General features: G+C 43.1%; 1 protein-coding gene across 2 annotated transcripts in view; it reads right to left on the minus strand.

Annotated features, from left to right (window-relative positions):
- Window positions 1-27,824, minus strand: part of LOXHD1 (lipoxygenase homology PLAT domains 1) — a 195,498-nt gene that overhangs the window by 123,006 nt on the left and 44,668 nt on the right. For both annotated transcript variants that reach the window (XM_055559028.1, XM_055559027.1), the window contains exons 6-12: window positions 26,620-26,768; window positions 16,439-16,562; window positions 13,183-13,433; window positions 3,971-4,106; window positions 2,976-3,136; window positions 1,880-1,966; window positions 1,316-1,451 (exon numbers count right to left, since the gene is read on the minus strand). In XM_055559028.1, the coding sequence (XP_055415003.1) occupies window positions 1,316-1,451; window positions 1,880-1,966; window positions 2,976-3,136; window positions 3,971-4,106; window positions 13,183-13,433; window positions 16,439-16,562; window positions 26,620-26,768 (1,044 nt within the window). The remainder of the gene's footprint in view (window positions 1-1,315; window positions 1,452-1,879; window positions 1,967-2,975; window positions 3,137-3,970; window positions 4,107-13,182; window positions 13,434-16,438; window positions 16,563-26,619; window positions 26,769-27,824) is intronic.

Below are 27,824 nucleotides of genomic sequence, written 5' to 3' on the forward strand. Positions count from 1 at the left end.
TAATCTCATGAGGACTGGTTGGCAGGATTTAGAAAACAGATCTCAAGCCCCCCTCTCCTCAATTGTTCATATCTACAGGCTCAATTCTGGCACATAAAGAGGGCAGACCAGGTAACAGTAGGTGTATTTCTGCCTTGGGCTATGTTTTATATAAAGTCCTAATTGGAGGCTGAGCAGGGATCATATTATTTATCATATTTTCAGGGAGATGACTGCCTTGCTGCCAAAGAAACTACTACTGAATGTGAAAAGGCCGAGTACAGTCACTGACAAGGTAAGAGATCTTGTTCTAGGTCCCACTCTGCCTCTAACTGTATCATCAGGGCAAGAACTTCCTCGGTTTCCTTATCTGCATCAAGCTATTCTAAGGATCTTTGAACACAAATATTCCATAGTTATATATTTTAATTAAAATTGAAGAAGCATCATAAAATAGTATGAATTGCAAGCATTGCCTAATTGAACTAACAGGGTGATCCCTCTTTACATGTATATATATAAAGAGAGAGACAGCTTCTACTGGATGTGCAAATGCCTGAGAAGTGACATTATCCAGATACTTAGAAGGACTTCAGGAATGATGGGTGATGTTGTTTTCTATATAGACTTAACTTTCTGCAATTTTTCAAATTAATTTTGCACTTAATTATCTTAAGTGCTAATTCTGATCAATTGCTAATATTTGCTTGCAGTGCCATATTGAGGGCCATAAAGCTCACTTCAGACTCGATGGGAAAGAATGATGTGATTGCTCAGTAATGTCTGCCAAGGGAAAAGGATAGGACATATGCCATGTGCTTGCCAGCACTGTGGTGGTACCACCTAGAAGCAAAATGGTCTCGCTTACCTCTTTGACTGTGGATGACTTCAGATTAAAAGCTCAGCTCTCTCCTACTAGCCTCAAATAGAAATAGAGGATTCACAAGGGAGCAGTTGAGTATGGCTGTAAGAACCCAGATCCAGCCTTCCTTTTTTGAAGAGCATCTCATGAATAATTTGAAGAGGATGCTTCTCCAGAGTGTCTGGAGAAATATTGTTCAGTGTGGATTCTTCTCATTGTCTCACAGCCAACCTGAAGACCCAGAAATCTCCCCCTTCTCACCCATACCCATCATCATAGAGCTTTAGCATCATGCCTTGGAGATGGTTCCTACAAGCCTATCTTGAGTATAGGATCTTATAAACTCATTCCTCATTCAAAGGGAGCCTGATTCTGCATAGCGGATAAGACTACAGCTCATGAGTCAGACTCCTATTGGCACACACACCCCCCATACCACTACCTCCCCCAGGATAAGAGCCCGTCAGTACTTACTGCCCATTATCCTCCGTACTGTTGGGCCTTCAGCAGTCATTTCCCTAACGATCTCATTGTCATCCTCATTGGCATCCAGCCAGCGATTACAGTTGAAGTTATACTTGTCCTTGGTCAGAGTGTTCATCAGGGTCATCTGGAAACAAGTCCTGGGGTGAGCAAGTGGGTGTACTACAGATATTCATCCATGCCTTGAGGTTCCTGTTCTGCTAGTTCATCTCAAGGAGGATGAGGCCGTCCCCCCAGAGAGGACTCTTGTGGAAGATGGAGTGCCAGATTAATATTTATCCCTCTGGTCCCCCAGAGACCCACAGTTGCCTGGCAGCCAGATGACTGGGACACAAGGCAAGTCTCTTGAAACCTAAGCATCTTTTTAGCCTACTTTGGAAGTCCTGTCCTCATCAGGAATTCTATGCATCATGTGTCCAATTTTAGGTCTCACTGTAACCCTTCCCCATCCACACTTCCAACAGATAAAGGCAAACTAATAAGACAAGGTCATTAGAAAGAAACCATGTTGGTTCCTCTCCCAATCACCTTCCAACCCCAAAATGGTCATCTCACCTTTTCTAAATGCCATCCAGAACCAGGATTCCTTTTATCATGCCATACCCGAATCTTATAAAACCTGCCAAGGTCTGGGAGCTCAATCTATGGTGAGAAATAACAAGGTTTGCATGGACAGAATCAAGTGAAATGTATTTATCCTCATAGCTGAGCCCCTGCCAGGAGGGCACCTGCTTTGAGTTGTTTTTTCAGCATCAAGGCAGGGTTTACTTCAAACCACCCTCATATACTCTATCTTTTTGTGCTCCTTCAACCAATGGCACATGAGGGTGAGACAGCTGTAGATCCAGGGTTCAGCCTGGGCTGGTGAAACTGAACAAAAATAACTGACCCACAGTAGGATCCTGACTAAAGGAAATCTTCCAAATGATAAGCTTTCAGTTACAAAATCTATATGGCAGCCCTGCAAATTAACACAGGCCCACAGCCCCAGGACTCTGCTGGGCACTGAAACAGACAAAAAGATCAATACAGTGGTCATGCCCTCTCCCAGGGGCTCAAAATCTAGCTGAGAAGACAAATACATAACGAGCAGTGAACTGAAGGTATAATAGAAGCTCAAACAGGGTGCTCTGAAAAGAGAGCCACAAATTACAAAATTATTCTTACCTAAAGGTCAGAGCAGCACTTCCGTTGGCAAAACAAGCCCTGCTCTACTTATATACATATCGAAAATTTAAAGCTGAACTTATTTTTAAATGTTCTAAAATGTATACTTTCCCTTAAATTGGCTCCTCACTCTAATTCAGTCCAGGTTGGGCTGTTTGACACTAACTGGGCTCGGGGTCTCTGTTCTACAATGATTCCCCAAGTCGCCAGGCTCCTGGATGCCCAAAGCCATTCCATACTTGCTTCTTCTCCCGTGCTTTGTTTGGAACTGTTTGATTCAGATAAAGGGCCAGATCTAAACTACACCCCAATGCATTGCCTATAGATTAAATGTGGCACTCCTGCAGGGGTCTGGGGACTCTATTTTACCTTTTTGTCTTCAAACTCGATCCAAACCTGGCTTCGAAAACCAGAATCCCATGACAAATGCATCTTACACCCCTTCCTCCTTCCTGCATCCCACCCCATCACACTTCCTTCCTACCCTAAATTTCTCAATTATGCCGGGTTTGAACCACTTGTTGTTGGGATTCAGAAGGATCTCATCTGTCCGCCCTTTCTGCCCATAAATCTGGATGAAGACAGGAGAGTTGGAACCAGCTTTCTTCAAGTCAGTTGTCCAGACCCACAGGGACCATGGGAATTCTGCAGAGATAGGTCCAGTTGCACCATAAACTTCAAAAAGTGAAAAGATTTTCATGCTTCCAGTGGGGAAAATGAGCACATTAAAGGTGATCAAGACTGAAATGCAGGTTGTATGCAGTCGTGTCCCACTCTCCCATTATGTAATAGCAAGTACCAAATTTAGGGAATGATGGATTCCTTGCTATTTCAAAGTGCATGCCTTAATGTTCATTTCTTTAAAATTAATTAATATTTTAATTGGAAGATTAAAACTTACAATACTGTGTTGACTTTTGCCATACATCAACATGAATAAGCCATAGGTATACATGTGTCCCCCTCATCTGAACCCCCTTCACACGTCCCTCCCCACTCTATCCCTCTAGCTTGTTCCGGAGCACTGGCTTTGGGTGCCCTGCTTTGTGTATTGAACTCACATTGGTCATCTGTTTTACGTATGATAATGTATATGTTTCAATGTTATTCTCTCAAATCATCCCACCCTTGCCTTCTCCCACTGAGTCCAAAAGTCTGTTCCTTACGTCTGTGTCTCCTGGTGAGAGTCTGTTAGTAAGTTTTAAGTAGGGGCAAGAATAGACTCCACCCAGACTGGCCAGAACATTCAGAGTGCACTCTGTACGACCATTCAGTTCAACAACTAGCCCATCACAGCAGTGTATCAATTTGGGGCTGCTGGAGTATCTACCTTGGTGCCATGAATATAACTCTGTGCGGCCTGTGCCTTGGAGAACTGAGATCCCTGGGGGACCCTTTCCTTTCCAGAGGAAAATTGAGAAGCAGGGGGACCCAGTGGTCTGATCCTGGCCTTTGTTGGCTCCAGGCCCCTCCACCTACTTTTCAATCTCTTCTTCCTGAGAGACACCATCTCATAGAGCTGCCTCTCGATCAGTCCATCCGCCTTCTTCTCATCCAGCCAGTTGCTGCAAGGGAAGGTCTGCTGGATGCCAGTGAAGGGGCACAGAATCACCACCTGGGCGAGAAGATGACATCTTCTGCAGCGAGTCCCCTGACCGGGACTTCCTTGCAATGTTCAACAGCCTCCTTAGCCTCACCTTTAGGGTCATATAGCCTATCTCATTAAATTTTGGATCAAGAAAGACCTCCTCTAGGAAATCTTCCCAAGAAGGTATCATACATACTCCAATTTACTAGTGCAAATATCAAACATTTTTCTCTATACACACACTCTTTTTGAACACCATACTTCCTTGTGTGCATCCTAAAGTCTCAGTCTGAACCAAACAACTAGAATACTAAATTAATACCCTATATTTGTCTTACGGAAAAAGTCAATCACATAAAAGATAATTAATATCTATAATTTAATATGAAAACTAACCACCCTTTTCAGAGCTTGATCCTTATTCAACCTTCTCTCCTACACCTTGTCCATCTCTACTCACATTCTGAAATCATAGGTTTAGAACATGGCAGTCTATCTAACCCAGACACACCTAGATGCTTTGAAAAGAAGCATCAGAATGCCAAAGACAGGAATCTTAGGAACATCAAGAAAAAAACAGACAAATGGCAACTGGACTAACGGAAGCCAGATGATATTGGGGGATAAGGGAATTAGAATTCAGCCTAGAGTTCTGTATCCCAAAATTTCTTTCAGGAATGAAAATGAAATAAAATAATTTTCAGATAAACTAAAACAGAGTTTACCACGGATAGACCTTATTTAACCAAAGGAACTTCTAAAGGAAGTTTAGCAGCAAGAAGAAATCTGACACCAGAAAAGAGGTCTTCAATGCAAGAAGAATTGGCAAGCAAACACGCTGGCAAATCTGAACAAATAATGACTCTACAAAACAACATATATTGTGTGGATTTAAAAATAATTTAAAATAGAACTAAAATACTAGGCAAAAATAGCATACAACCTAGATGCAGGATTATTATCATTAGAAATTTCTGAGATTCTTGAATTGTCTAAGAGGGAAACAGAGATGGTGATTAAATTTAGGTCTTTTCACAGTAAGTATGTATGCTAAAATTTCAATAGTAACCACTAAAAAACCAGAAATAGTGTATAATTTCCAAATCACTATCAAGGAAACCAATCAATTTATCAAAAAAAGGGAAGAAAAGTAAAAGCAGGACAAACAGACATGTCAGTTATTGTAATAAATACAAGTGGACTAAATTTATGAAAAAGATAGTATCAGATTGGATTGTGGCATAGATTCAATTCACCAGAAGGTTAAAATAACTCTATATTTCATAATGTAGCTTCAAACCATACACAGCGAAAATTGTTAGTTCTATAGTAAGAAATTTAAATATCTACCATTGACATTGGAAATTTCAATACATCTGTCTTAGTAGTTAATAAATCAAACAGACAAAATGCTATTAAGGAGACAGAAGATTCAAATAACAAAAGTAGCAAACTGAATTTATAAATAAAATCAAAAACTTAAATTCAGCTGTTGGAATTATGTGCATAGGTTGAAGTGCATTGTAAAGTAAATCTCAAAAAAATTTAAATAGCATCATTAATGTTTCCTGATTAAAACAATGTTGAAATAAATAACAAAAACATAAAAAGCAAAATGTATTTGGAACCTAAAAATTACATTTCAAAATAAATAATGGGTAATGAAAGAATTTCAAATGGAATGACAAAAAGAACCAAAAAATCACAAATCATAGAAGAAAAAATTGATAAATTGCCTTTCATCAATATTAAAAGCTTCTGCTCTTCAAAAACATTAAGAAAATGAAATGGCAAATTATGGAGAACAGTATGGAGAGTCCTTAAAAAACTAGGAATAAAGCTACCATATGACCCAGCAACCCCACTACTGGGCATAAACCATGAGAAAATCATAATATAAAAAAGACACATGTACCCCAGTGCTCACTACAGTACTATTTACAAAAACCAGGGCCTGGAAGCAACCTAGATGTCCATCAACGGATGAATGGATAAAAAAGTTGTGGTACATATATACAATGAAATGTTACTCAGCCATAAAAAGGAATGAATTTGTGAATGTATATGAATGAATATATATGAATTTGAGTCAGTTGTGGTGAGTTGGATGGACCTTGAGCCTCTCATACAAAGTAAAGTAAGTCAGAAAGGAAAAAACAAGTATTGTATATTAACTCATATATATGGAATCTAGGAAAAATGGGACTGATGAACCTATTGCAGAAAAGGAATGAAGACACAAATGTAGAGAATGGGCTTGTGGATGCAGCAGGGGAAGGAGCGGGTGGGTTGAGTTGAGAAAGTAACTTCAACATGTATATACTACAGTGTGTAAAATAACAGCTAGTGGGAAGTTGCTGTAAAATAAAGGGAGCCCAGCCTGACCTGGGCGGGGTGGGGGTGCGGGGCGGGAAGGAGGCTCCAAAGAGAGCGGGGATATATATATATATAATTGGGTCTTCCCCGGTGGCTCAGTGGTCAAGACTACACCTACAGTGCAGTAGATGTGGGTTTGATCCATAGGTTGGGAAGATGCCCTGGAGGAGAGCATGGCAACCGTCTCCAGGATTCTTGCCTGGAGAATCTCATGGACAGAGGAACCTGGCAGGTTACAGTCCATAGGGTTGCAAAGAGTTGGACACAACGGAGCAACTGAGCACACACATATATAATTATGACTGATTAGTGTTGTTGTATGGCAGAAACCAACACATTATAAAGCAATTTGGTTTCAATTAAAAAATAAATTAAAAAAAAGAAAATGAGAAGGCAACCCACATACTGGGAGATTGTTTATATATAATGTATATCATGGGCTTCCCTGGTGGCTTAGATAATAAAGAATCTGCCTGCAATGTGAAAGACCCAGGTCTGATCCCTGGGTCGGGAAGATCCCCTGGAGAAGGGAATGGCGACCCACTCCAGTATTCTTGCCTGGAGAATTTCATGGACACAGGAGCCTGGTGGGCTACAGTCCATGGGATCCCAAAGAGTTGGATATCATATTTAAAATACATATTATATAACATAATTATATATTATATATTCATATATAGATATATAGTTCTGTCATAGAACTTGAATCAAGAATACACAAAGAACTCACAATTCAACAATAAAAAGATAAAAAAATTAAAAGGGGTAAAAAGAAAGGAAGATATACAAGTGATCAATAAGAATATAAAAAAATAATGTTCAATGTAAGTGGTCATCAGAGGTATGTAGATTAAAACCAAATTAAATTCCATTACATATCCATAAAAATACCTAAAAATTTTAAAGATTGGCATTACTAAGTGATGGTGAGGCTATAAAACAACTGGGATTTTCATACAATGCTGGTGGGCATACAAAATTGTGTAGCCCCTTTGAATATAGTCTAAAAGACTTTTGTAAATTAAATGCATATTTACCATAGAATACAGAAATTCGACTCTTAGGTATTTACCCAGTGAAATTACAAACATGCCCGTTAAAAAACTTGGACATGAATGTTCATAGCACTTCATTCATAGTAGCAAATAAAAAACAAAACCTGGAAATGACCTAAACATACACAAATAGTTGAATGAATAAACAAAATGTTGTATATCCTTACAATGGAATACTACTTAACAATAAGAAGAAAGAAGTACTAATACCTGAAACAGTGCTAGAAAAGACAAATCTAGTCTTTAATGACTGAAATGGGATCTGTGGTTGCTTGGAATTGTGGAGACTGACTGGGAGGGAGAACAAGGAACAAGTTGGGTAATGGAAACATTTCATATATTAATTCTGGTAATGGTTACATGAGTGTATATGAATTCATTAAAACTCAAAGAGCAGTACAGTTCAAAATAATGCATTTTTATTTATGCCAGTTATACCCCAATGAAGTTGAATTTTAAAATGAAACAATAAAATCAAACTGAATGATAACACAAGTATAACATGTGGGGTACGGGTTCAGCACTATTTTGGGAGAAAATTATAGTATCAAAATTTATACTATGAGAAAAGAAGAAGGCTAAAATTGAATGAGCTAAGAATACAATTTAAGAATTTATAAAAAATAGCAACAACTGAAACCTAGAGAAATTTAGAAGAGATAATAAAGAACAATAAAATAGAAAATAAAGATAGAATATAAACAAAGAAAAATGTTGGTTATATGAAAGGGCTAAATAAACTTTTGTGAGAATTATATTTTTAAAAAGCAAGAATATCTGAATAACTGATGTTAGGAATGAAAATAAGATTATAATTACAGATGTAGTGGAGGTTAAAAAGTAAGGGAATACTGTATATGACTTTATATCAGGACATTTGAAGTCTACAAATACACATATTCCAAGAAAAATATAGCTCATTCAGATTGAAGAGAAAATTTTGAAAGCTTGAATAATTCTATAACTGCCAGGCTTCTCTGTCCACGAGATTTTCCCCAGCAAGAATACTACCATTTCCTCCTCAAGTGGATCTTCCCAACCCAGGATCAAACTTGTGACTCACATATCTCCTGCGTTGCAGACAGGTTCTTTTACCACTAAGCCACCGGGGAAGCCCCAATTTTATAACTAAGAAAACAAAAACACAACTTTCTTTTTTTAAATCAGTAATTCTCTCTCTCTTGCAGATGTGCACACACAATCCCACACTATCTTGACCAGATCACTGCATTTTACCTTCTTTCAGGAGAAGAAATGCTTCTCATTTTATTCTAAGATCAAACCTCACAAGGACTGTATGAGAAAGGAAAATCAAGGGCCAATGTGACTCATGGACATTAGTATGTAATATATTCTATATAAAATGTTGGATAATCAATTTCAGAAACATAAAATTAAAATTCATTATGACCAAGTTTGGCTTATAGAAGTTCGGGGTTGGTCTACCATAAGAACTGGTAATTCACCATAATAAATAAAAAAGAAAAACCATTTTGACTATCTAATCAAGTACAGAAAAAGCAATAGATAAAGTTTAACACCAATTCAGAATAAAAACTCTTAACAATAAAACTATAAATGATCAGTCTTAATAACAGTGTTTAGCAAGATAACTATATGTAAACAATATACAAAAGTACTTCTATATCTGTCTACACCAGCAAAAAATAAATAAATAAATAGTTTTTAAAGAGATACCATTTATAACAGCAACAAAAGTTTCTATGAATATATTTACAAAAATATGTAAGACCTTTATTAAGAAAAATATAAAACTACACTGAGAATTATTAAAGAGCTAAATTTTAAGGAGTCCTGTATGTTCATAAATAGGAAAAGTTAGTAGAGTAACAATGTCAGTTCTTCCAAATAGGTCTACAGACCCAGTTGCATTCTGTTCAGCAGTTCTTCATGGAACTTGGCAAAAAAATTCTAAAATTTCTGTGGAAGATAAAGGCTTATGGATAGGTCAATATATACCTGAGGAAGAACAATAAAGTGGGCCCTAGCAGATACCAAGACTTAGTGTAAAGGTGTAAAGTGAAGATAGTGAGTAATGCATTAGTGCAGGAATAAACTAAATCAATAAATGGAACAGCCTAGAGAGCTCAGGCACCCCACTCCAGTACTCTTGCCTGGAAAATCCATGGACAGAGGAGCCTGGTGGGCTGCAGTCCATGGGGTTGCGAAGAGTCAGACACGACTGAGCGACTTCATTTTCACTTTTCACTTTCATGCATTGGAGAAGGAAATGGCAACCCACTCCAGTGTTCTTGCCTGGAGAATCCCAGGGACAGGGGAGCCTGGTGGGCTGCCATCTACGGGATTGCACAGGGTCGGACACGACTGAAGTAACTTAGCAGCAGCAGCAGAGAGCTCAGAGACAAATCATGTATTTGGGGAATTTGACACGTGACAGTTGCTCTTTCAGAATAGTGGGGAAAGGATTACTATTTAGTTAACCAGTGCTTCCTAGACTTCTTTAATGATAAGAATTACGTAAAGCATGTATAAATACTCAGATTACCTGGAAATTCTGACTCAGTAGGTTTGGGTTTGAGCCCAGGATTCTATTTTTAGAAATAATTCCAGGTGATTCTTAACCTTACTTAGATTTTTAAAGTCCTTCAATAAATGTTGGTGGGACATTTAAATATCTATACAGAAAAAGATAAAGTTGGATCCCCACCTCATACAAATATCAATGCCTGATATATTAAAGATGCAAATATATAAACAAGAAAACCAAACTCTACAGATTTTAGAAGAGGATATAGGAAAATGTCTTTAGAACTTTAGGAGAAGTAAAATTTTTTTTCTAAATGCATTAACCATAAAGGAAAAGATAAGACAGATTACTTTTAATTTAAATCTCCTCTCCTTCAAAAAACATGGCAAACTACAAAAAGATATTTTAACATATACTATCAAAAATACTATCAATCCTAGACCACCTTATCTGCCTCCTGAGAAACCTGTATTCAGGACAAGAAGCAACAGTTAGTACTGGACATGGAACAACAGACTGGTTCCAAATTGGGAAAGGAGTACGTCAAAGCTGTATATTGTCACCCTGCTTATTTAACTTATATGCAGAGTACATCATGTGAAATGTCAGACTGGATGAAGCACAAGCTGGAATCAAGATTGCTGGGAGAAATACCAATAACTCCAGATATGCAGACAACACCCCCTAAAGGCAGAAAGAGAAGAGGAACTAAGGAGCCTCTTGATGAGGGTGAAAGAGAAGAGTGAAAAAGATGGCTTAATTTCACATTAAAAAAACGAAGATCAGGGCTTCCAGTCCCACCACTTCATGGCAAATAGAAGGTGAGAAAGTGGAAACAGTGACAGATTTTATTTGCTTGGGCTCCAAAATCACTGCAGACGGCAACTGCAGCCATGAAATTAAAAGACATTTGCTTCTTGGAAGAAAAGCTATGACAAAACTAGACAGTGAAGTAAAAAACAGAGACATCAATTTACCAACAAAAGTCCATACAGCGAAAGCTGTGGTTTTCCCAGTAGTTATGTACAGATGTGAGAGTTGGACCATAAAGAAAGCTGAGCACCAAAGAAATGATGATTTCAAAATGTGGTTCTGGAGAAGACTCTTGAGAGTCCATTGGACAGCAAGGAGATCAAACCAGTCAATCCTAAAGGAAATTAAGCCTGAATATTCATTGGAAGGACTGATGCTGAAGCTGAAGCTCCAGTACTTTGGCCATATGATGCGAAGAGTTGATTCATTGGAAAAGACACTGATGCTGGGAAAGACTGAGGGGAAGAGAAGAAGGAGGCAACAGATGATAAGATGGTTGTATGGCATCACTGACTCAATGGACATGAGTTTGAGCAAGCTCAGGGAGATAGTGAGGGACAGGGAAGCCTGGTGTGCTGCAGTTCATGGGGTCGCGGAGAGCTGGACATGACTTGGTGACTGAACAACAATAATACTATCAATAAAGATTTACTATCTGGATTTAATAAAGAACTCCTAAAAATAAATCCAGCAATATACTATTCAACAGAAAAATCAGCAAAAGACATGAACAGGCATTTTCCATAAAGGGAAATATGAATGGACAGTAAAGAAATGAAGAGATGTTCAACTTCAGTAGTAATCATGAAAATAAAAATTAAAACCAGAAGAAGATCAGTTTATACACCCAAAATGGTGCAAATTTAAAATTCAGGCAATATCTAGTGTTGACAAGGATGTCTGGAACAAAATATATCGTATAAATGGCTGATAGAATAAAATGGTGCAACTGCTTTGGAAAACAAACTGGAATTCTTTGGAAACAATTAAGCTTCAGAATGGAGAAGGCAATGGCAACCCACTCCAGTACTCTTGCCTGGAAAATCCCATGGGTGGAGGAGCCTGGTAGGCTGCAATCCGTGGGGTCGTGAAGAGTCGGACACGACTCAGTGACTTCACTTTCACTTTTCACTTTCATGCATTGGAGAAGGAAATGGCAACCCACTCCAGTGTTCTTGCCTGGAGAATCCCAGGGACAGGGGAGCCTGGTGGGCTGCCGTCTATGGGGTCGCAGAGTCAGACACAACTGAAGTGACTTAGCAGAAAGCTTCAGAAATAAATATTCACTTACAGCCTAGAACATCCATCCTGAGAAGCTCCTGCATATTTGTACAAAGATGTACATACAACAATTTCATGGAAGTATTGTTTATAGTATCAAAAATCAAGAAACAACCCCAAAATGTCCATCAATAGAAGAACAGACAAATTGAAATCGATTCATGCAATGGAGTAGATAGGAAATGGATGGTCTACAGCTTCTGCTATCGATTCAGATGATCTCTAAAGCATAATGTTGAGTGAAAACTGCCAGTAACCAACAATATACACATAGACAAAATTCTTAATAGTATATGTTCTTTGGGAGAGAGAGGATTATATGATTGGGGAAAGACACAGAGGAGTTTCAGAAGCATTGGAAATATTCTTTTAAGTTAAGTGATAGGCAAAATTAACATTTGAGCTTTTAAATCATTCTCTATATCTTACTTTTATTATGTATACTCTTTAAAGCATAAGTATTCCACAATTAAAATCATGTATTTAAAAATACTTGTTGATGGAGCCATTTAAAAACTAAAGTGGAACACTGCATCAGGAGTCAGGACAGACTATAACTCAGCTGAACACCCCTGGATCACCTACCCTGTGTTTGGTCCCTGGTTGCATGTACAGAGCAGCCCCCATTCCCAACCATCAGGTAGACAAGACAGATGGGCATGTTACCATCCCAGCGTCCCCGTGAAAGGGATTTCCCATGTGCTTTGTAACTCGTCCAAAGGAAGTAGGAAATAGGATTCAGATTAGAGTTTGTAGCTGCAAGTGAGGGGTTTCCCTGGTGGCTCAGTGGTAAAGTGCATCTTTCTGTGTTAAGGGTCAGCAGTAAAGAAGCTGCCTGCCAATTCAGGAGACTCTGGTTCAATCCCTGGGTTAGGAAGATCCCTTGGAGAAAGAAAGGGCCACCCACTCCAGTATTCTTGCCTGGGAAATCTCATGGACAGAGGAACCTTGTGGGCTACATTCAATGGGGTCACAAAAGAGTCGGACGCAACTTGGTGACTAAAACAACAAAACAACAACAATCTGCAAAGTGAAGAGAGTGTCTGAATCAGGCCCGGGTCTCCCTTACCTTCTCACAGTACCAGCCTCTGTTGACGCCCACATTGCCGTGTCCTATGGAAACCCGGCTCAGGGGGCTGAGGAGGACAGCCAACTCAATATTGAAGATATCTGTGCGGCCACGGTCAAACACACCGCCCTCCAGGAAGATCTTCCCGCTGTTCTTATTCCCTCTGGCCCCATACATGACCAAGTAGATTTTGGATTTGGTCCCGGCCCCCCGGACATCCCCAGTGAAGACAGTGACAACGTAGGATATGGCTGGTATGGAAACAAGGGGAGGAAGAGGGGTCAGTGCAGGCTGGTAACGATGTCCTACCTACCTTCTCCCGCACCTAGCCATACCTCTGCCATACACCCCTATCCACCCTAAATCCTCTTCCTCTGGATGACATCCAGTGCCCTCTCCATTTCACTTTTATCTTTTTCAGAGTTGGGGTGCCAGGGCATCTGACTTTAGGAACAAACTGTAGGTTACAGGAAGCTGTCAGGCATGATTACAGGAAACTAACAAAGAGAAGGAAGAGCTTGGGTTGGCTCAGAATAGTACTTATTATGAATGCTAATTACCATGTGCATATTATTAATAGCTGCCGGATGAATTCTATTATGTCTCATTTAATTATAATAGTCAACTCGATTAATAGAGATTTATATTTGGGGCTCTCTGACTCATGGAGCTTGCTCTTTTGCTCATAACTTAAAGTGCAACTCTAATAATGGGCACCAATGGCCTTCTTGACCACCTGACATGGTGAGATGTCAGGAGACTGAGGGAGGGAGCTGGGCCATCTGGGTTTGGTCAGTCAGAGGCAATGTGAGGACACAGAGTTCTGGAGAAGAGTCGGCAAGGGGGATTAAACGCCGAGATGAGACAGGGTAAAGGAAAACACCAAAGATAAGCATTTGGACAGGAAACGACAGGAAATGCTGTTAAGGTCAGGCCTGCATTTTTTTCACTCTGTCCAGGATTCTAAGTGGTGCTTTGAACCTTATTAGTCCTCCACCTCCCTTTCATCCTAACTTCATCCCCTCATCTCAGAGAAATAAAACATCTCTGGGAGATAGCACATTATTCATTCATAATTTGCACCTTCCCTTACTCAACAAACATTTACTGAATGTTTACTATATAACAGGCCTTGGGAGAATGTGACGATAAAAAGGAATAGCTACCGCCCTCAAAGAGTGGGCCTCCAGCTTTACAACGTGTGGCCAGAGAGGTTCTCACTCTCGACAGACTGCCACGGCCTAGGCTGTCAGCAATCCCAGTTTCAGACTGTCATTTCTCCTCCTCCTCTACCACTGCAAGCAAGTAATAGTAATACAGTTAAAGGGGGCATATTAAATCTGCTCTCATGTATGTTATTTTTTAACAACTTTATTGCAGTATATTTTACACATGCCCATTTCAAGCATAAAAGACAGTGATTTTTTATTTATTTGTTTTTACTCTTGGTTGTGCTGCCTGGGCTTTCCTCTTAGTTGCCTTGGGTGGGGGGCTGCTCTCTAGCTGTGGCCACGGGCTGCTCACTGCGATGGCTTCTCTTGTTGCAGAGCACAGGCTCTAGGGCACGTGGGCTTCAGTGGCTGTGCTTTCGGGGCCCTAGAGCACAGTCTCGATAGTTGTGGCACTCTGGCTTAGTCGCTCTGTGGCATGTGGGATCTTCCCAGATCAGAGATCGAACCCATGTCTCCTGCCTTGGCAGGCGGATTCATTACCACTGACCCTCCTGGGAAGCCCTAGTGTATGTTTTTAAGTAAATGATTGGCAAACTCTAGTAACAAACTTACGACACACCCAACAATGGTCAGGTAAGGCCAAGGCACCACAACGCCAAAGTTGAAAAACACTGGAGGGTTCCCCGGTGGTTCAGTGGTAAAGAATCCGCCTGCCAACGCAGGAGACAGGGGTTGGACCCCTGGTCCAAGAAGATCCCACATGGCACGGAGCAGCTAAACCCAAGTGCCACAACTATTGAGCCTGTGCTCTAGAGCTGGGGAACCACTGAAGCCTGCGTGCTGTAGAACCCATGCTCTGCAACAAGAGAAGCCACCACAGTGAAAGGCCCTTGTACCGCAACTGGAGAGTAGCCCCAGAGCAGCAATGAAGACCAGGCACAACCAATAAATAAATAAAAATATTTTTATAAAGAGGAGAAAAGCAGAAAAGCACTAGAGCAGAGGAGCAGGTGGCTTCCTAAACAACAGCCATCAAGTTCTACTCAAAATGTCTGGAGCAAAAGAAGGGAGAAATGGCTCCACCTAGAGGGGGTGGTGGTGGGGTTCAGAGGAAGTGACTGGAAGCAGGAATTTGAGAAGAGGGAAGAGAAATGGCCTCACAGGCTGAGGGTAAAGCATATTCCAAAGAGAAAGGCAGAGAAAGAGGAAGGCCAGCAGCTCGGGGGAGGGAGAGGGAAGGCGTGTGGATGAGATGGGGGTGGGTTTAGATGCGGGACAGAGTGGACGGTGGGCAGATGGGGCGGGGAGAGGGAGCGTGTGCAGGAGCAGTGGGAGAAGGTGTTGAAACATGCTACTGAACCAGTCAACTGGAGCCCAGCCGTGGAGCAATTTTTGTCCTATACCCCAGAACTTGGACCCATCCTCGGTGCAGTGGGAGCCATGGGAGGGTCTGCCCCAGGGCACATTGTCAGCTGTGTGCATTCACCAACATCGATCTTCGGGAACACCTATGAACTTCTGTGCTGGGAGTTTCCAGTTGTCCATGGAACTCATACAGGGTAGAGATTTAGGAGGCAGACCAAATCCTGGATCTGTCACTCACCAGCTGTGTGACCTTGAACAGGTCTCTCAACTTGTGACTCAGTTTCCTCTATTGTGAAATGGGAATGATAACTGCTCCATACTGTAGGGGTGCTGTGGAGACTAGAGGAGGTGACATGGGTCAGGTGCCTAGAGAGAGCCTGGCTTGTAGGAAGCACTCATAGTAGGAGGAGGGAAGAGTGAGTCCAGATCCTCGTAAAAGGACACAGGTTCACAGCCTGGCTCCGTCCTGTGGATAACTTCTTCTCCCGGGAAGTCAGCATCTCCTCAGGGGTGCTTCCCCATCTCCTCTGGCATCAACAGAGCCCAGACTCCAGCCCAGAGGAGCGGATAGCACTTTCAGGGGCAGGAGGAATGTTGTCTGAAGACACGGCTGCTTCCCACTTGACTGAAAGCCTCTAGGTCCACAGATGAGAACATCGACCCTCAGACAGAAAGTGAAACACTGAACCAGTTTGCACCTCCCCTTTCTTCAGCCCTACCTGTGGTCTCAGCTCCACCCACTAAGATATCCCTCTGGATTTTGCCATCATCTTCATCCAAGGCCAGCCAGCGGTTGAGAGGAAAATCGTATTTTCTTTTGTTCCCAATATCTTCAATGACAACCTGGGAAAGAGACAGTGAGAAGGAAGGTTAAGTGTCATGGAAGTCACACATGCTGACCAAATCCATTCCTCCATCACTTGAGTGAACTCTAAGAATATGTTCTCATCTTCTTAGTGGCCCAAGGAAAGCTTATCACAAGGACACACCTGTTGTCGGGAAAACCTTGCAAAGCACTGAGAGTCACACGGGCGTGACTGAGAGTTACCTCCTTCCTGAATTACTGAGCTTTTGTTCCCTCCTCTGCGGATGACCATTTAAAAATGCAATGCAAGAAACTTGGCAGAATGTGCCCAATGAGAACCCATTCCAGTGTTCTTGCCTGGAGAATCCCAGGGACGGGGGAGCCTGGTGGGCTGCTGTCTACGGGGTCGCACAGAGTCGGACACGACTGAAGCGACTTAGCAGCAGCAGCAGCAGCCCAATGAGACTGAGGGGCCAGAACTGGAAGCCTGGATTTGCAGACAGCACCAAGATCATCATCTTCCTCACCTGTTGAAGCTTGGGATTCTGGCCTTCTTACTGAGAAGGACAGTCCACATAAAGGGAGCTAGAAACCCTGATTCTGGCACACTGAATCCTGGGATCTGGTGAGCAGGTCAGAAAATGTCAGCCACGGACAGTGACGGTAGGGGATCTGGGCATCCATGAAGCCCCTGGGGAGACGCACACGTGAGCTAGGTCAGCAAGGCTGAGATAAATGTATCTTCTCAAGCTCACCAAGATGCTGAGAGGCCCTCCCAAAACGTCCCAGAAACACCCAACTGAAAACTCACTCTAAGGTAACTGTGATTGTCAATTGTGATTGTCAATAACCAGGTCGAGTCTTCCATCGTAATGGGAAGGCAGACATACCTGGTGACAGACAGGGTGAGTGTTCCCAGGGCTGCCTGACGGAATAGGGCTGATTTTCAGTGGAAAACTCACTTCCTAAGATCAAAGTACCTACAGTGTGGAAACAGGGCACGTCTTGACCTATCCAAAGGCATCTCACCTAGTTCTAACCCAGTGTTCATTAAGGAAACTTCTGGGCTCATGACCGGCTCCTGAGGATACTACCCACCAGGGGGCAGCAGTGGCCTGAGCCAGTGACCGGCCTCCTCTCCCCAAGTAAAGCGGCATTAAAGCGGCATTCAAGCTCAGGTTTATAAATCAGCCCCTTGTAAGTTTGGTTGGTAAGAGTCACCCTTCAGCTTGCTGATTTTATCAAGTATCTGTACTTACAGAGGTGAATGCTTAGTGACCACTGCGATCTGTCCAGAGCAGGTTCTGCCACTGAAGAAAGTCTAGCCTCTATCAATTCATCTTTCTGTGCATTTCTCTGCTTTTGCTTTTATCTCCCAGGATTGGGGTTGGGGGAGATTGGGGAGCCAAGAATCTGGGCTATACCTCTTAACTGGCTTCACTCTGACTTTTACAAGGTTGGAAAAGCAAGGTGAAGAAAGAAAGGACTTAGTTTATCAGATAAGCTGTCGAGTCTACTAGTGAATCTAGATATACCGATTGACCATTTCTATCTTCAAATGTTTACAGAATGGAGTGCCAGCCATGATTCCAAGAGCGATTCCAATGACAGCCACCCTTGAAGTTCACAGAGACGCCATCAATAAAGGGCCTGCCTTCTCCTGACCTGGTGTCTGATGGCAATTCTTGGCTTAATAAGCTTAGCTAATCTGAAAAACAGAATGTGTTGCCACTGAACACCTGTATAGGGTAAAACTAGCTGCACAGCTGAACCACAAAGGAAAGAGACAAGATATGAATGAGTATTTGAGTAACTGCCAAGACTCTAAAAATTAGACTTTCCGAAATATGAAATCACAAAGAAAGGCCAAGACTTAAACACTGGTGTAGAAAGGATGAAAGCCTATGGATAGTTCTAAAAAACTTCCAGATATGTTGAGTTGACCAAAAAGTTTGTTCAGGTTTTTCCATCATGAACTTTTCGGCGAACACAATATATTGAAAAATGTAGACAATTATTTAGTCTGCAGAATGAGGCTAGAGGAAGCTGGCTCCCAGAGGGTAGAACATTTTGGAACATATCTGGTAGCAAGTGGTGAGCCTGGTGGGAAGGAGTAAAGTAGTGAGATTTAGAAGGAGCTGATGCCAGCACTTCCGCAGGAAGACTGTCCCTAGGCGGGGCTGACGGTTCTCCCAAAGGCATTCTGGTCTCTGCTGATAAGGGTCCTGTGGCCTGGGACCCATGATCCTGGTTGCTCAAGGGACATTACTGAGGGCCTCTCTGGGGAAGAACAAACAGCTTTCCCACTTCAGTTCATGAGTTGCCCAGACATGCCTGGGTTTTCATAACGTTCCTTTTAAGAATTCAAGACAGCTCAGGAGTGGTTTTTGCTAACAGAAAGAAATGGTGGTGCTCCCTCCAGACCACTGTTGTTCTAGCAGAGACAACAGTAAAGACTGGAAAGATAGAAGCGACCTTACCATGAATGATATAGAAGCACACACGTGGAGTGTGTGTGAGAAACAGAAGCAATAACCTAATGGCAAATAAGAAACATTATTTCCTGGAGGAATATTCTCCACCTGCAGACAAGTCTACAGGTGGGGCTGACCTTCCAAGAAGCTTGTGGGAAACCAGGGGTCATGAGCCTTGGGAGGCGAGATGGCAGCTAGAGAAAGGGGTCTGTCCAAGGTGAGGCCCACTCTGTCTTGCAAGAACAGGGACAAAGCAGTTACAATGAGACCACCCATTACGAATAAGCCAGAAGAGGATAATGCTAAGTCACTTCAGTCATGTCTGACTCTGTGTGACCCTGTGGACTATAGCCCTCCAGGCTCCTCTGTCCATAGGATTCTCCAGGCAAGAATACTGGGGATCTTCCCAACTCAGGGTTCGAACCCACGTCTCTCACATCTCCTGCATTAGCAGGCAGGTTCTTTACCACTGGCGCCACCTGGGAAGCCCCAACGAGGATAAAAACGTGAAAGCCTGCAAGTGTAGTCGATCAGTTGTGTCTGACTCTTTGTGACCCCATGAACTGTAGCCCATCAGGCTCCTCTGTCCATGGAATTCTCTAGGCAAGAATACTGGAGTGGATTGCCATTCGTTCTCCAGGGCATCTTCCCAACCCTTGGTTCAAACCTGGGTCTCCCACATTGCAGACAGATTTTTTACCATCTGAGCCACAAAGGAAGCATAGAGGATAAACAACCCACAGAAAAGGGGAGCCAAAGATGAAGCTGACAAGCAGAGTTTCTTTCTTTCTGGATCTTTCCAGACAGTTCACAGACACCCCTACACGACCCAGGGCCTGGGGGCTGATTTCCTCCTGCATGGGTCAGACATGTCAGTGTGAGCACATGGAGCTGGTCTTACAGTCAGCACGTTGTAGATGGATGTAGAGAGTCACCCATGGCCTACAGTAGCCCTCCCTCCTTGACGTGGGAATAACTTCCACCAACCTGACATAGCCTGGTTGGAGAAGAGGCCCATTTCGGGCAGAAGAGACAAAATCTCCACACGCAGGGCAATCCAGGGAAACTGAAGTGTCTTCTCCTTCCCGCCCACGTGCCAAGGTGCCTGAGATGCAGACAGGCTGGGTGATCCACAACGCTCCTTCTCAGCACCAGTCATGGAACAGAAAATGATGCCAGGCTTACCGGTGTTTCCAGTCTTCCCTTTGAAAATGCATGTCTGTTATCCAGTCAAGGTGGCCCTCGCTTGACTCATAAGCAGCCATGCCGCATTCCAAGAACCACTATTTTTTCTTTTGGGCTGCACTGGGTCTTAGCTGCAGCACTTGAGATCTTTATTTCCACACATGGACTCTCTAGTTGTGGCGTGGGGGCTCTGGAGCACGTGGGCTCAGTTTCCCCACAGTATGTGGGATCTTCGTTCCCCAAACAGGGATCAAACCTGCATCCTTTCCATTACAAGGCAGATTCTTAACCACTGGGCCACCAGAGCACTCCCCAAGAACCACTATTGAACTGTGGTTTACATTTCTAGTTCTTAGATCATAGGACAAGGGACAGGTAGGTTTTGACACAGGAGAAAAAAAAAGATGCAGACTTTGGAGCTTACAAACCCACTTGGAAATAAATCAGCTTCCAGGAGTTAGTAGAGGAGACCTGGGCTCATGGAAGAAAGAGGGAATGGTCTACGAGGGAAATTGAAGCTCAGCAAAGGAAGAGGGGTGGGTGGCCTCCTGCTGCCCTCCGAGCTCTGGGCCTCACTCATCACACTGAAATACTGTGTCAGTTGCTATGTAACACGCCACAAGCATGAGTAACTGCAGGCGACAGCATGTGAACGGTGTAACCCCCAGTGCTCTCAGCCCTTCCTCTGCCCTTCACTCCTCTCTTCTGAGCCCGTACACTTGCCCACTCCTTCGTCACTGCCCCAGGCTGCCTCATTCAATAAGGACCTTCAGTCGCTTCTTCAGATCACACCCGCGGTGGTCCTGCCCTCAGTTACCCCCTGACGTGCTTCCTCAGTACTCTGAGCCCTGTGCCCTGGCCCTGAGTTATTCAGTATTCCGGTGCCATCTTCCAGCTGCCCTACCTGGCAAAGCCCTGCCTGTGTTCATGGCCCAGCTCCAACAGACCCTCCCTGGAACCTCCTCTGATGCCCAGTCAGGCGCTGCTAACCCCAACATTTGTTTGTACCTCATGAAAGACACTTGCCTCATCCAGCTTTGTATTAAAGTTGGGGTGATTCTGTTTTCTGATTTATAAACCAGGACATTTGGATTGATCAACAGTTGTGGGATCCTTAGGACAGAATGTTCGTTCACTGAAAGCTGGACTTTCCCTTAAGTTTTGGGATATAAGGTTACAGTAAGTAACCTGCCTTCCAGTAAATAACCTACCTTACTGTAAGTATTCAGTCTTATCTCTTTTAGAGGCAGAACCATGTCCATTGTAACAGTCATTCATAACATAGGGCCTAGGATGTAATAGTCACCCAGTAAATGTTTGTTGAATGTCAAGTATAAATCGGTGACATGAGGCCACGCTGAGTTTCTTGAGGTCCCTGAAATCTGCTCTATGAGTCTCTGTCTCCACTTCCTGTCAGAGCCAGTGGTACTGGTTGAACTTAAGCTCCCTAAGGCATGTGGCAGGGGACCTACCCAATTCTGGATTTTCTAATGCATGGCACAGTGGAGAGAATCCAGACTTGGAGTCCAGAGGACTGGGGACAGGTCCCATCCCTGCCCCAAAGAGCTATAGGACCTCGGGCAAATCCTCTCCTGAAGCAGATGGGCCAAAGGCAGGGCCCACTGGCAGTGTGATGTTCCATCTTGTGACTCTTGTTCTTTGGAGCCGGTGGTTGAGCTGAACTGATCATCTGAATTAGTCACAACTGTTGGACTAAGCAGACGTGGGGACCCAAGCCACGTGCAAAGCCTGTGGGAGGGAGATGCCAGCCTCGGGGAAGGAATGAAGAACAGGGGGCTGAGGAATACACATGGACAACTGACTAACGAAGAGGGAGGGAGACGACCTATGAAGGCTGTCAGATTTATCCTTCCAAGCCCCACACAGAAACACCAAAGGAGCAGTGTCATGTGGTGTCCAAGGCAACCAACCAGGCCACTTCTAGAACGGGAGCACTTGCTGTAGAATTGTCGAATGTGGAAATGCAGACAATCTAACGGCACTTTACTGGTGTCTCTGTGGAGGTGAGGTGAGGAAGGGCAGCATGGAAGCCCAGTCTCCATGGGGAGGCAGGAGGCTAGGGACTGTGTAGTCACAGTGGTGAGAGGTAGCCTCTGGTTTCCAGGTTGCACTCACTCTGCCTGGGACCTAAAATCCTCTTCTTCCTTCCTCACCAGAATTCCTCCTTCAAGAAAATACCTAGTAAATCCAGGTGCTCTGACCTACAAAATACTAGAATTATTTTTATGTCTTATTCCCAAGGATTATTTCGGTTTGGCTTAAGTTAAAGGAACAGACTGTTAGGAGTTCTTCAGAAGCCAGTGAACACTTGGAGGCACACTCCCCTTGGGGACCTGCCTGCCAGGCCCTGAACTCACCCTTACACATAATACTGGCCCCAAAGAGAATAACCAATCTCACACTGAAAATAGCCTGCTTGGCTTCTGGTTTAAAACAGTGTCTGAGTAGCAAACATAAAGGAAAAAGAAGCAAAGGAAGGAGAGAGGGAAGAAGGAAAAATCATTCTGAAGAATGAAAAGAAGAGCAGAAATCTTTAAAGGACTGAATAAAGGATACAGAAAAAGAACAAAGTATAATAAAAGGATAAAGGATATAGAAAAAGAAGACAAGAAACTGTCCTTAATCACTCAGTTGTGTCTGACTCTTTGCAACCCATGGACTGTAGCCTACCAGGCTCCTCTGTCCATGGGGATTCTCTGGGCAAGAATACTGGAGTGAGTTGCCATGCCCTCCTCCAGGGGATCTTCCCGAGCCAGGGATTGAACTCAGGTCTCCCGCATTGCGGGCGGATTCATTACCATCTGAGCCACCAGGGAAGCCCTATAAGAAACTGATTTGCTTGATAGAATGCAACAAAATACAGTCTTTATGAAACAGGGGTGAACATCTTTAATGATAGGAGGGGCTGCAGCGAAAAGGCAGTAAGATGATATGAAAAGAGAGCCAGATCACATGAGGAAACATATCAAGGAAAGCAAAACTGTGTAGCAGCAAATTCGTCAGTGTCCTTACAATTCTGCATGACCTTGAAGTATCTCCTAGGAATTAATTGTAGGAAGTAATCATAAATGTGTATGTAGATAAGCTCTGAGAATGTCTGTCATAGCACAGTTTATTTCCTCAATAAATTTGAGGGAAAAGATTGAAATGTTCAACAAAGAGGAATTGGTTTAATACTTCATGGTATATCTGGGTAGTGAAGTATTATCGTCATTAAAAACTGCATTGTGAAATATCAATATTATTCTATTTAAATAGCATGAGGAAATATGTATATTACACTTGAAAATGGAGACAAAGCAGTTTGTAAGATATTGTGCTTATTATGACCCCATTATTTTAAATGACATATGTGTATTAATTCACAGAAAAATGCCTGGAGGATACGTATGAAAACATGAACACTGGTTACCTTTGGGTGGTGAAATTATGGTGGTTCAGATTATTTAATTTTGCTTATTTGCATTTCCTAAACTTTTTACAATGAATATATATATTACTTTTGTGAGAAGAAAAAATAATTTGAAGAAACATTCAGAATTAAAATGCATATTAATAGGAGAAAGAAACAGAACTGGTGGTATGAAAAAGCAAGTCAATAATAAGGTGGGAGGGAATTTGACAAGTTCTTATGGAGTGCAAAGAAAATAGAGATGAAAATAATAAAAGGGAAGCTGAGAGCTTTTGAAAACAGAGAGTGGCGATCCAGTAAATGGATAATCGTTTCCTGAAGAAAAGATCAGAATAAAGCCATCCAAGCAAGAATCTAGTATATTTTCTGATCTCTTAGTATATTTACTAGATCGCTTTTCTGAGCTATAAACAAACAAAAAATATCCTAGGCATCATAGAAAAGTCTCATCATGTTATAGAGAAGTTAAAAACAAGATTCCCTGGTGCCTCAGACGATAAAGAGTCTGCCTGCAATGCGGGAGACCCAAGTTCGATCCCTGGGTCAGGAAGATCCCCTGGAGAAGGAAATAGCAACCCACTCCAGTATTCCTGCCTGGGAAATGCCATGGACAGAGGAGCCTGGCAGGCTACAGTCCATGGGATCCCAAAGAATCGAACACAACTGAGCCACTTCACTTTTCTTTTAAAAACAAAGGAAGGAGGGAAGGAAGGAAGGGGAAGGGAGAGGGGGTAAGGGGAGATAAATGAACTAACAAAGACCTTACTCAAAGACATTATCTGGCAAGACTTTTAAATTATAAATAAAAAGAAAAAATCCTACAAGCGTCCTAGCTGAAACAAAAACGCCACAAAAGAGGCTGTCCAGGAAGAAACAAAAGTCTGTGCGGCTTCCATGTCAAATTTCAAAAGGTAACGGAACAAGATTTTCAGCGTTTGAAAGGAAAAGTGCTCTTACCCTATGTCTCACACCTTGCCAAGCTGCCCTTGCTTTGAGATGAAGATAACACAAGGACGTGTTTCCGTGTGTGAACCACCTGCTTCACAGAGCTTCAGAAAGCACCAGGGGTGAGGATCCAGGTGACCAAGAAGGGACCTGACTTCCCAAGGTACAGCTGTAATGGCTATGTCAAGGTCACCCTCAGGCCCTCGGCTGCACTTTGCAGCTCCCTCAGCTACTCCTGCGTTTTCACTTTGACAATCTTCTTTCCCAGGATGAAGGGACTGGACTCCAAAGTATCTCTCTGTGCCCCATTCTGGCTGAGGTCATAAAGCACACTGCCTCCTCTGTGCTGAGGCACACTTCTGCCTGGACATTGGCTCTCTAGGTTCTGGACTCCTGCCCCACTTCTTCTCCAATCCAAGCAGCAGCTCCACTTCACCTCCGGAAACCCTATTCAGCATCAGGCTGGCTGCTCTTACAGCCAGGAAGCCCCCTCTTTCCAAAAAAACTTGGCCATTCCTTGCTTTGCTGATTTAGCACCGTGTCCCATGCCAAGAGCTGGGGAGGTGCCCTCAAGGAACTTTCAGGCTGGTTACAGGGAGACATGCGGCAGACACTCAAGGATTCTTACTCAACACCCTTTCCAATCACCTTCTTAGCCTACTTCTGCCATAACGGCTGGAAAACCTACTTGAAGTCCCAATTTCCAGTACAGCTAGGATGGCCCCACGACACAGGCAGAGGTTCCAAAGAGGGTTATGCATCTCTCAAACCAAGGCAAGGCATGCCACAAAAAAAAGTCCTTCCCCTTTGGTCTTCTCTTTTTTTCCTGCCTGGAACACAGATAAGATGCCTAGAGGTTCAACGGCCAAAATGTGATTGTGAGCCGAGTTGGAGAATGAAAGCCGCTGTGCTGAGGACGGTGACTCAGTGAGACAGCAGGTCTCAGGAGGCCGCTGCAGCAGCCCTGAGCTGGCCACATCTGGATTCATGTGAGATGAGAAAAATACGCCCTTGATTGCTCCTCAATTTCTGATCTTTGCAGTCAAGCACGTTCCTAACTGCCACAGCATAGTATACAAAATTAAGGAGTAGCAAAACCTCAACTATCAGACAGTCTCATTCTCAGTAGTCAGATTATTATAAATCCAAGGGTGTTATGTTTTTAAGCAGTAAGAGCTTTTCAAAATATTTTTCAAAATATGTTACACATCCATTTTTTCCAATCATTCTGGGATAAGCTGAAAGATGTGGATAGCCTCATGACTAAGACACATGCCAAGGCTGGTAGCCCTTTTCTAAATGACCTCAGACTTCCATGATCATTCAATATTCTTTTGACTTTTTCTGTCTTCTCTGACTTTCCATTACAGTTCTCAATAACCCCACCAATTTCAGTGTCTCTTTCTACCTCTAATTTTCTGCTATATAGGTTTAAAATTATGGGTAGCAAGTTTGCTAGAAGGGATTATAAGCAAGCATTAGACTGAGTGAGAATCTGAGGGGTCTTGCCTTCAAAATCAGGGCAGAGCAAGGTAGTACCTGGGGCATAAGCTCTTCTTGTGAACTTTGAGCCAGATATATCTCAGCTTCTCAGAAGCCTTTTTGCTTTCTTCTTGACTCTTAACTTTGTCCTGGATAGGTGAAATTTTGAGGATCTGAGATCCAGAAGTTTGAGGTACAAAGCAATGACCCAAGATAAGTCACAAGTAGCTTATGATTAAGGTGAAATGAATGCTACAAGCCAGCAGGGTTATAGACACTCATGGGAGGGAGAGGTTCTGGTGGCCAGAGTCAGGGAATGCTTAGTGTCAGAGGCCTGCTGGAAGGAAGACCCTGAATGGGTGCAGATGAGAGAAGCCGTCCTTCTGGGAAGGTGATAGATAGCACAGGCAAGGCCTGGGAGGCTGTGGGAAGAGCAGCATGGCTGACCAGGGTCTTAGATAGAAGGGTGGAGGCTGATGGACCTAAAGAGAGAGTCTAGGTCTGAAGTACAGCCTCTGAGGAGCCAGAACTCCCCCTTCCCAGGCCAAGGGACTACAGACAGGCAGCTGAACCCACCTTGGACAGGAACCAGCCCGCAGACGCCCCCTTGTTGTTGTGGCCAACATTGATCTTCATGAGCTGCCCCAGGTCGGGGGCATCCAACATGAACTTGTCTTCAGCCCCCTTTTCAAAGTTGTCCTTTTCATTCTCCAGCCTACGCTCACCTGTATACACAGACACACAAGGCAGTTATTTGTACAAAGGAGACCAGATGAGGAGAGAGAACCGGCTCCAAACTTTAATGGGTCACCCACTGCAGAATGGTCTCAAAAGTCACCACGTGGGAGGCTGTGGATGGGGACAGGCGGTATGTGGACACTCTTTGTACTTCCACTCGATTTGGCTGTGAACCTAAAACTACTCTAAAGAATAGAGTTTATTAATTTATTTAAAAGGGTAGCTTCACCCCAAGATCTATAGGCTCCTTAAACCCCTCCAGCTGCCAGTCAAGGCTGAGGCTCACCTTGTGTGGCCTGTGCCCAGGACCCATAACTGGGTCTCTGAGTTCAGCCTTAGCCCAGGGTCCCCACCCTAGCAAACCCACCTGCACCCCAGTACCTGGGCCTGAGGCCCTGCCTTGCTTTTCCTGAACAAGGAGCACAACCATGGTTATTGGTCTACAGGCTGTGGCTGAGACCCTGACATCAGCCAGCAGGCTGCCTGAGGCTTGCCTCCTCTGGAAAATGGCTATGATAACTATCACCAGAGTCTGCTCCATGTTTAACTTTTTTTTCCTCCCTCACTTGCTCCCTTGTCACAATCTAAGAGGGAAATATTATTAACTTTGTCTTGCAGATGATGAAACTGAGACTTGGAGAAGTGAAACAACTTGCCAAAGTCACACAGGTATTAAGCACATAGTTAGGGCTTGAGCCAGCCTGTTCCTTCTCATTTTCAGTTTTCCATGATCGCCTTCCCAAGTCTACTGGTCATGTTAACCCTTACAAGCCCATCTGAGCACCAGATTTTTGCTTATCCTTCCTGTTTTATTTCTTTTCTAAAAGCCGATTCCTTAAATTTTTCTAAATTTTAGATTGCCACAACTCACACATATAGAAAATATTAGACATCCATGTACCCCCCACTCAGATATAAGAGGTATACCAGATATTAACATTTTGTGTAATTAACTTAGGCCTTTCTCTTTTTTAAAGGAAATTAAACATAACAGGTAGGTCTAAAGCCTCATAGTCCATCCCTTCACCTGCCACACCCTGCCA

The sequence above is a fragment of the Bubalus kerabau genome, chromosome 21, assembly GCF_029407905.1.
Source record: "Bubalus kerabau isolate K-KA32 ecotype Philippines breed swamp buffalo chromosome 21, PCC_UOA_SB_1v2, whole genome shotgun sequence".
NCBI classification, from domain to species: domain Eukaryota; kingdom Metazoa; phylum Chordata; class Mammalia; order Artiodactyla; family Bovidae; genus Bubalus; species Bubalus kerabau.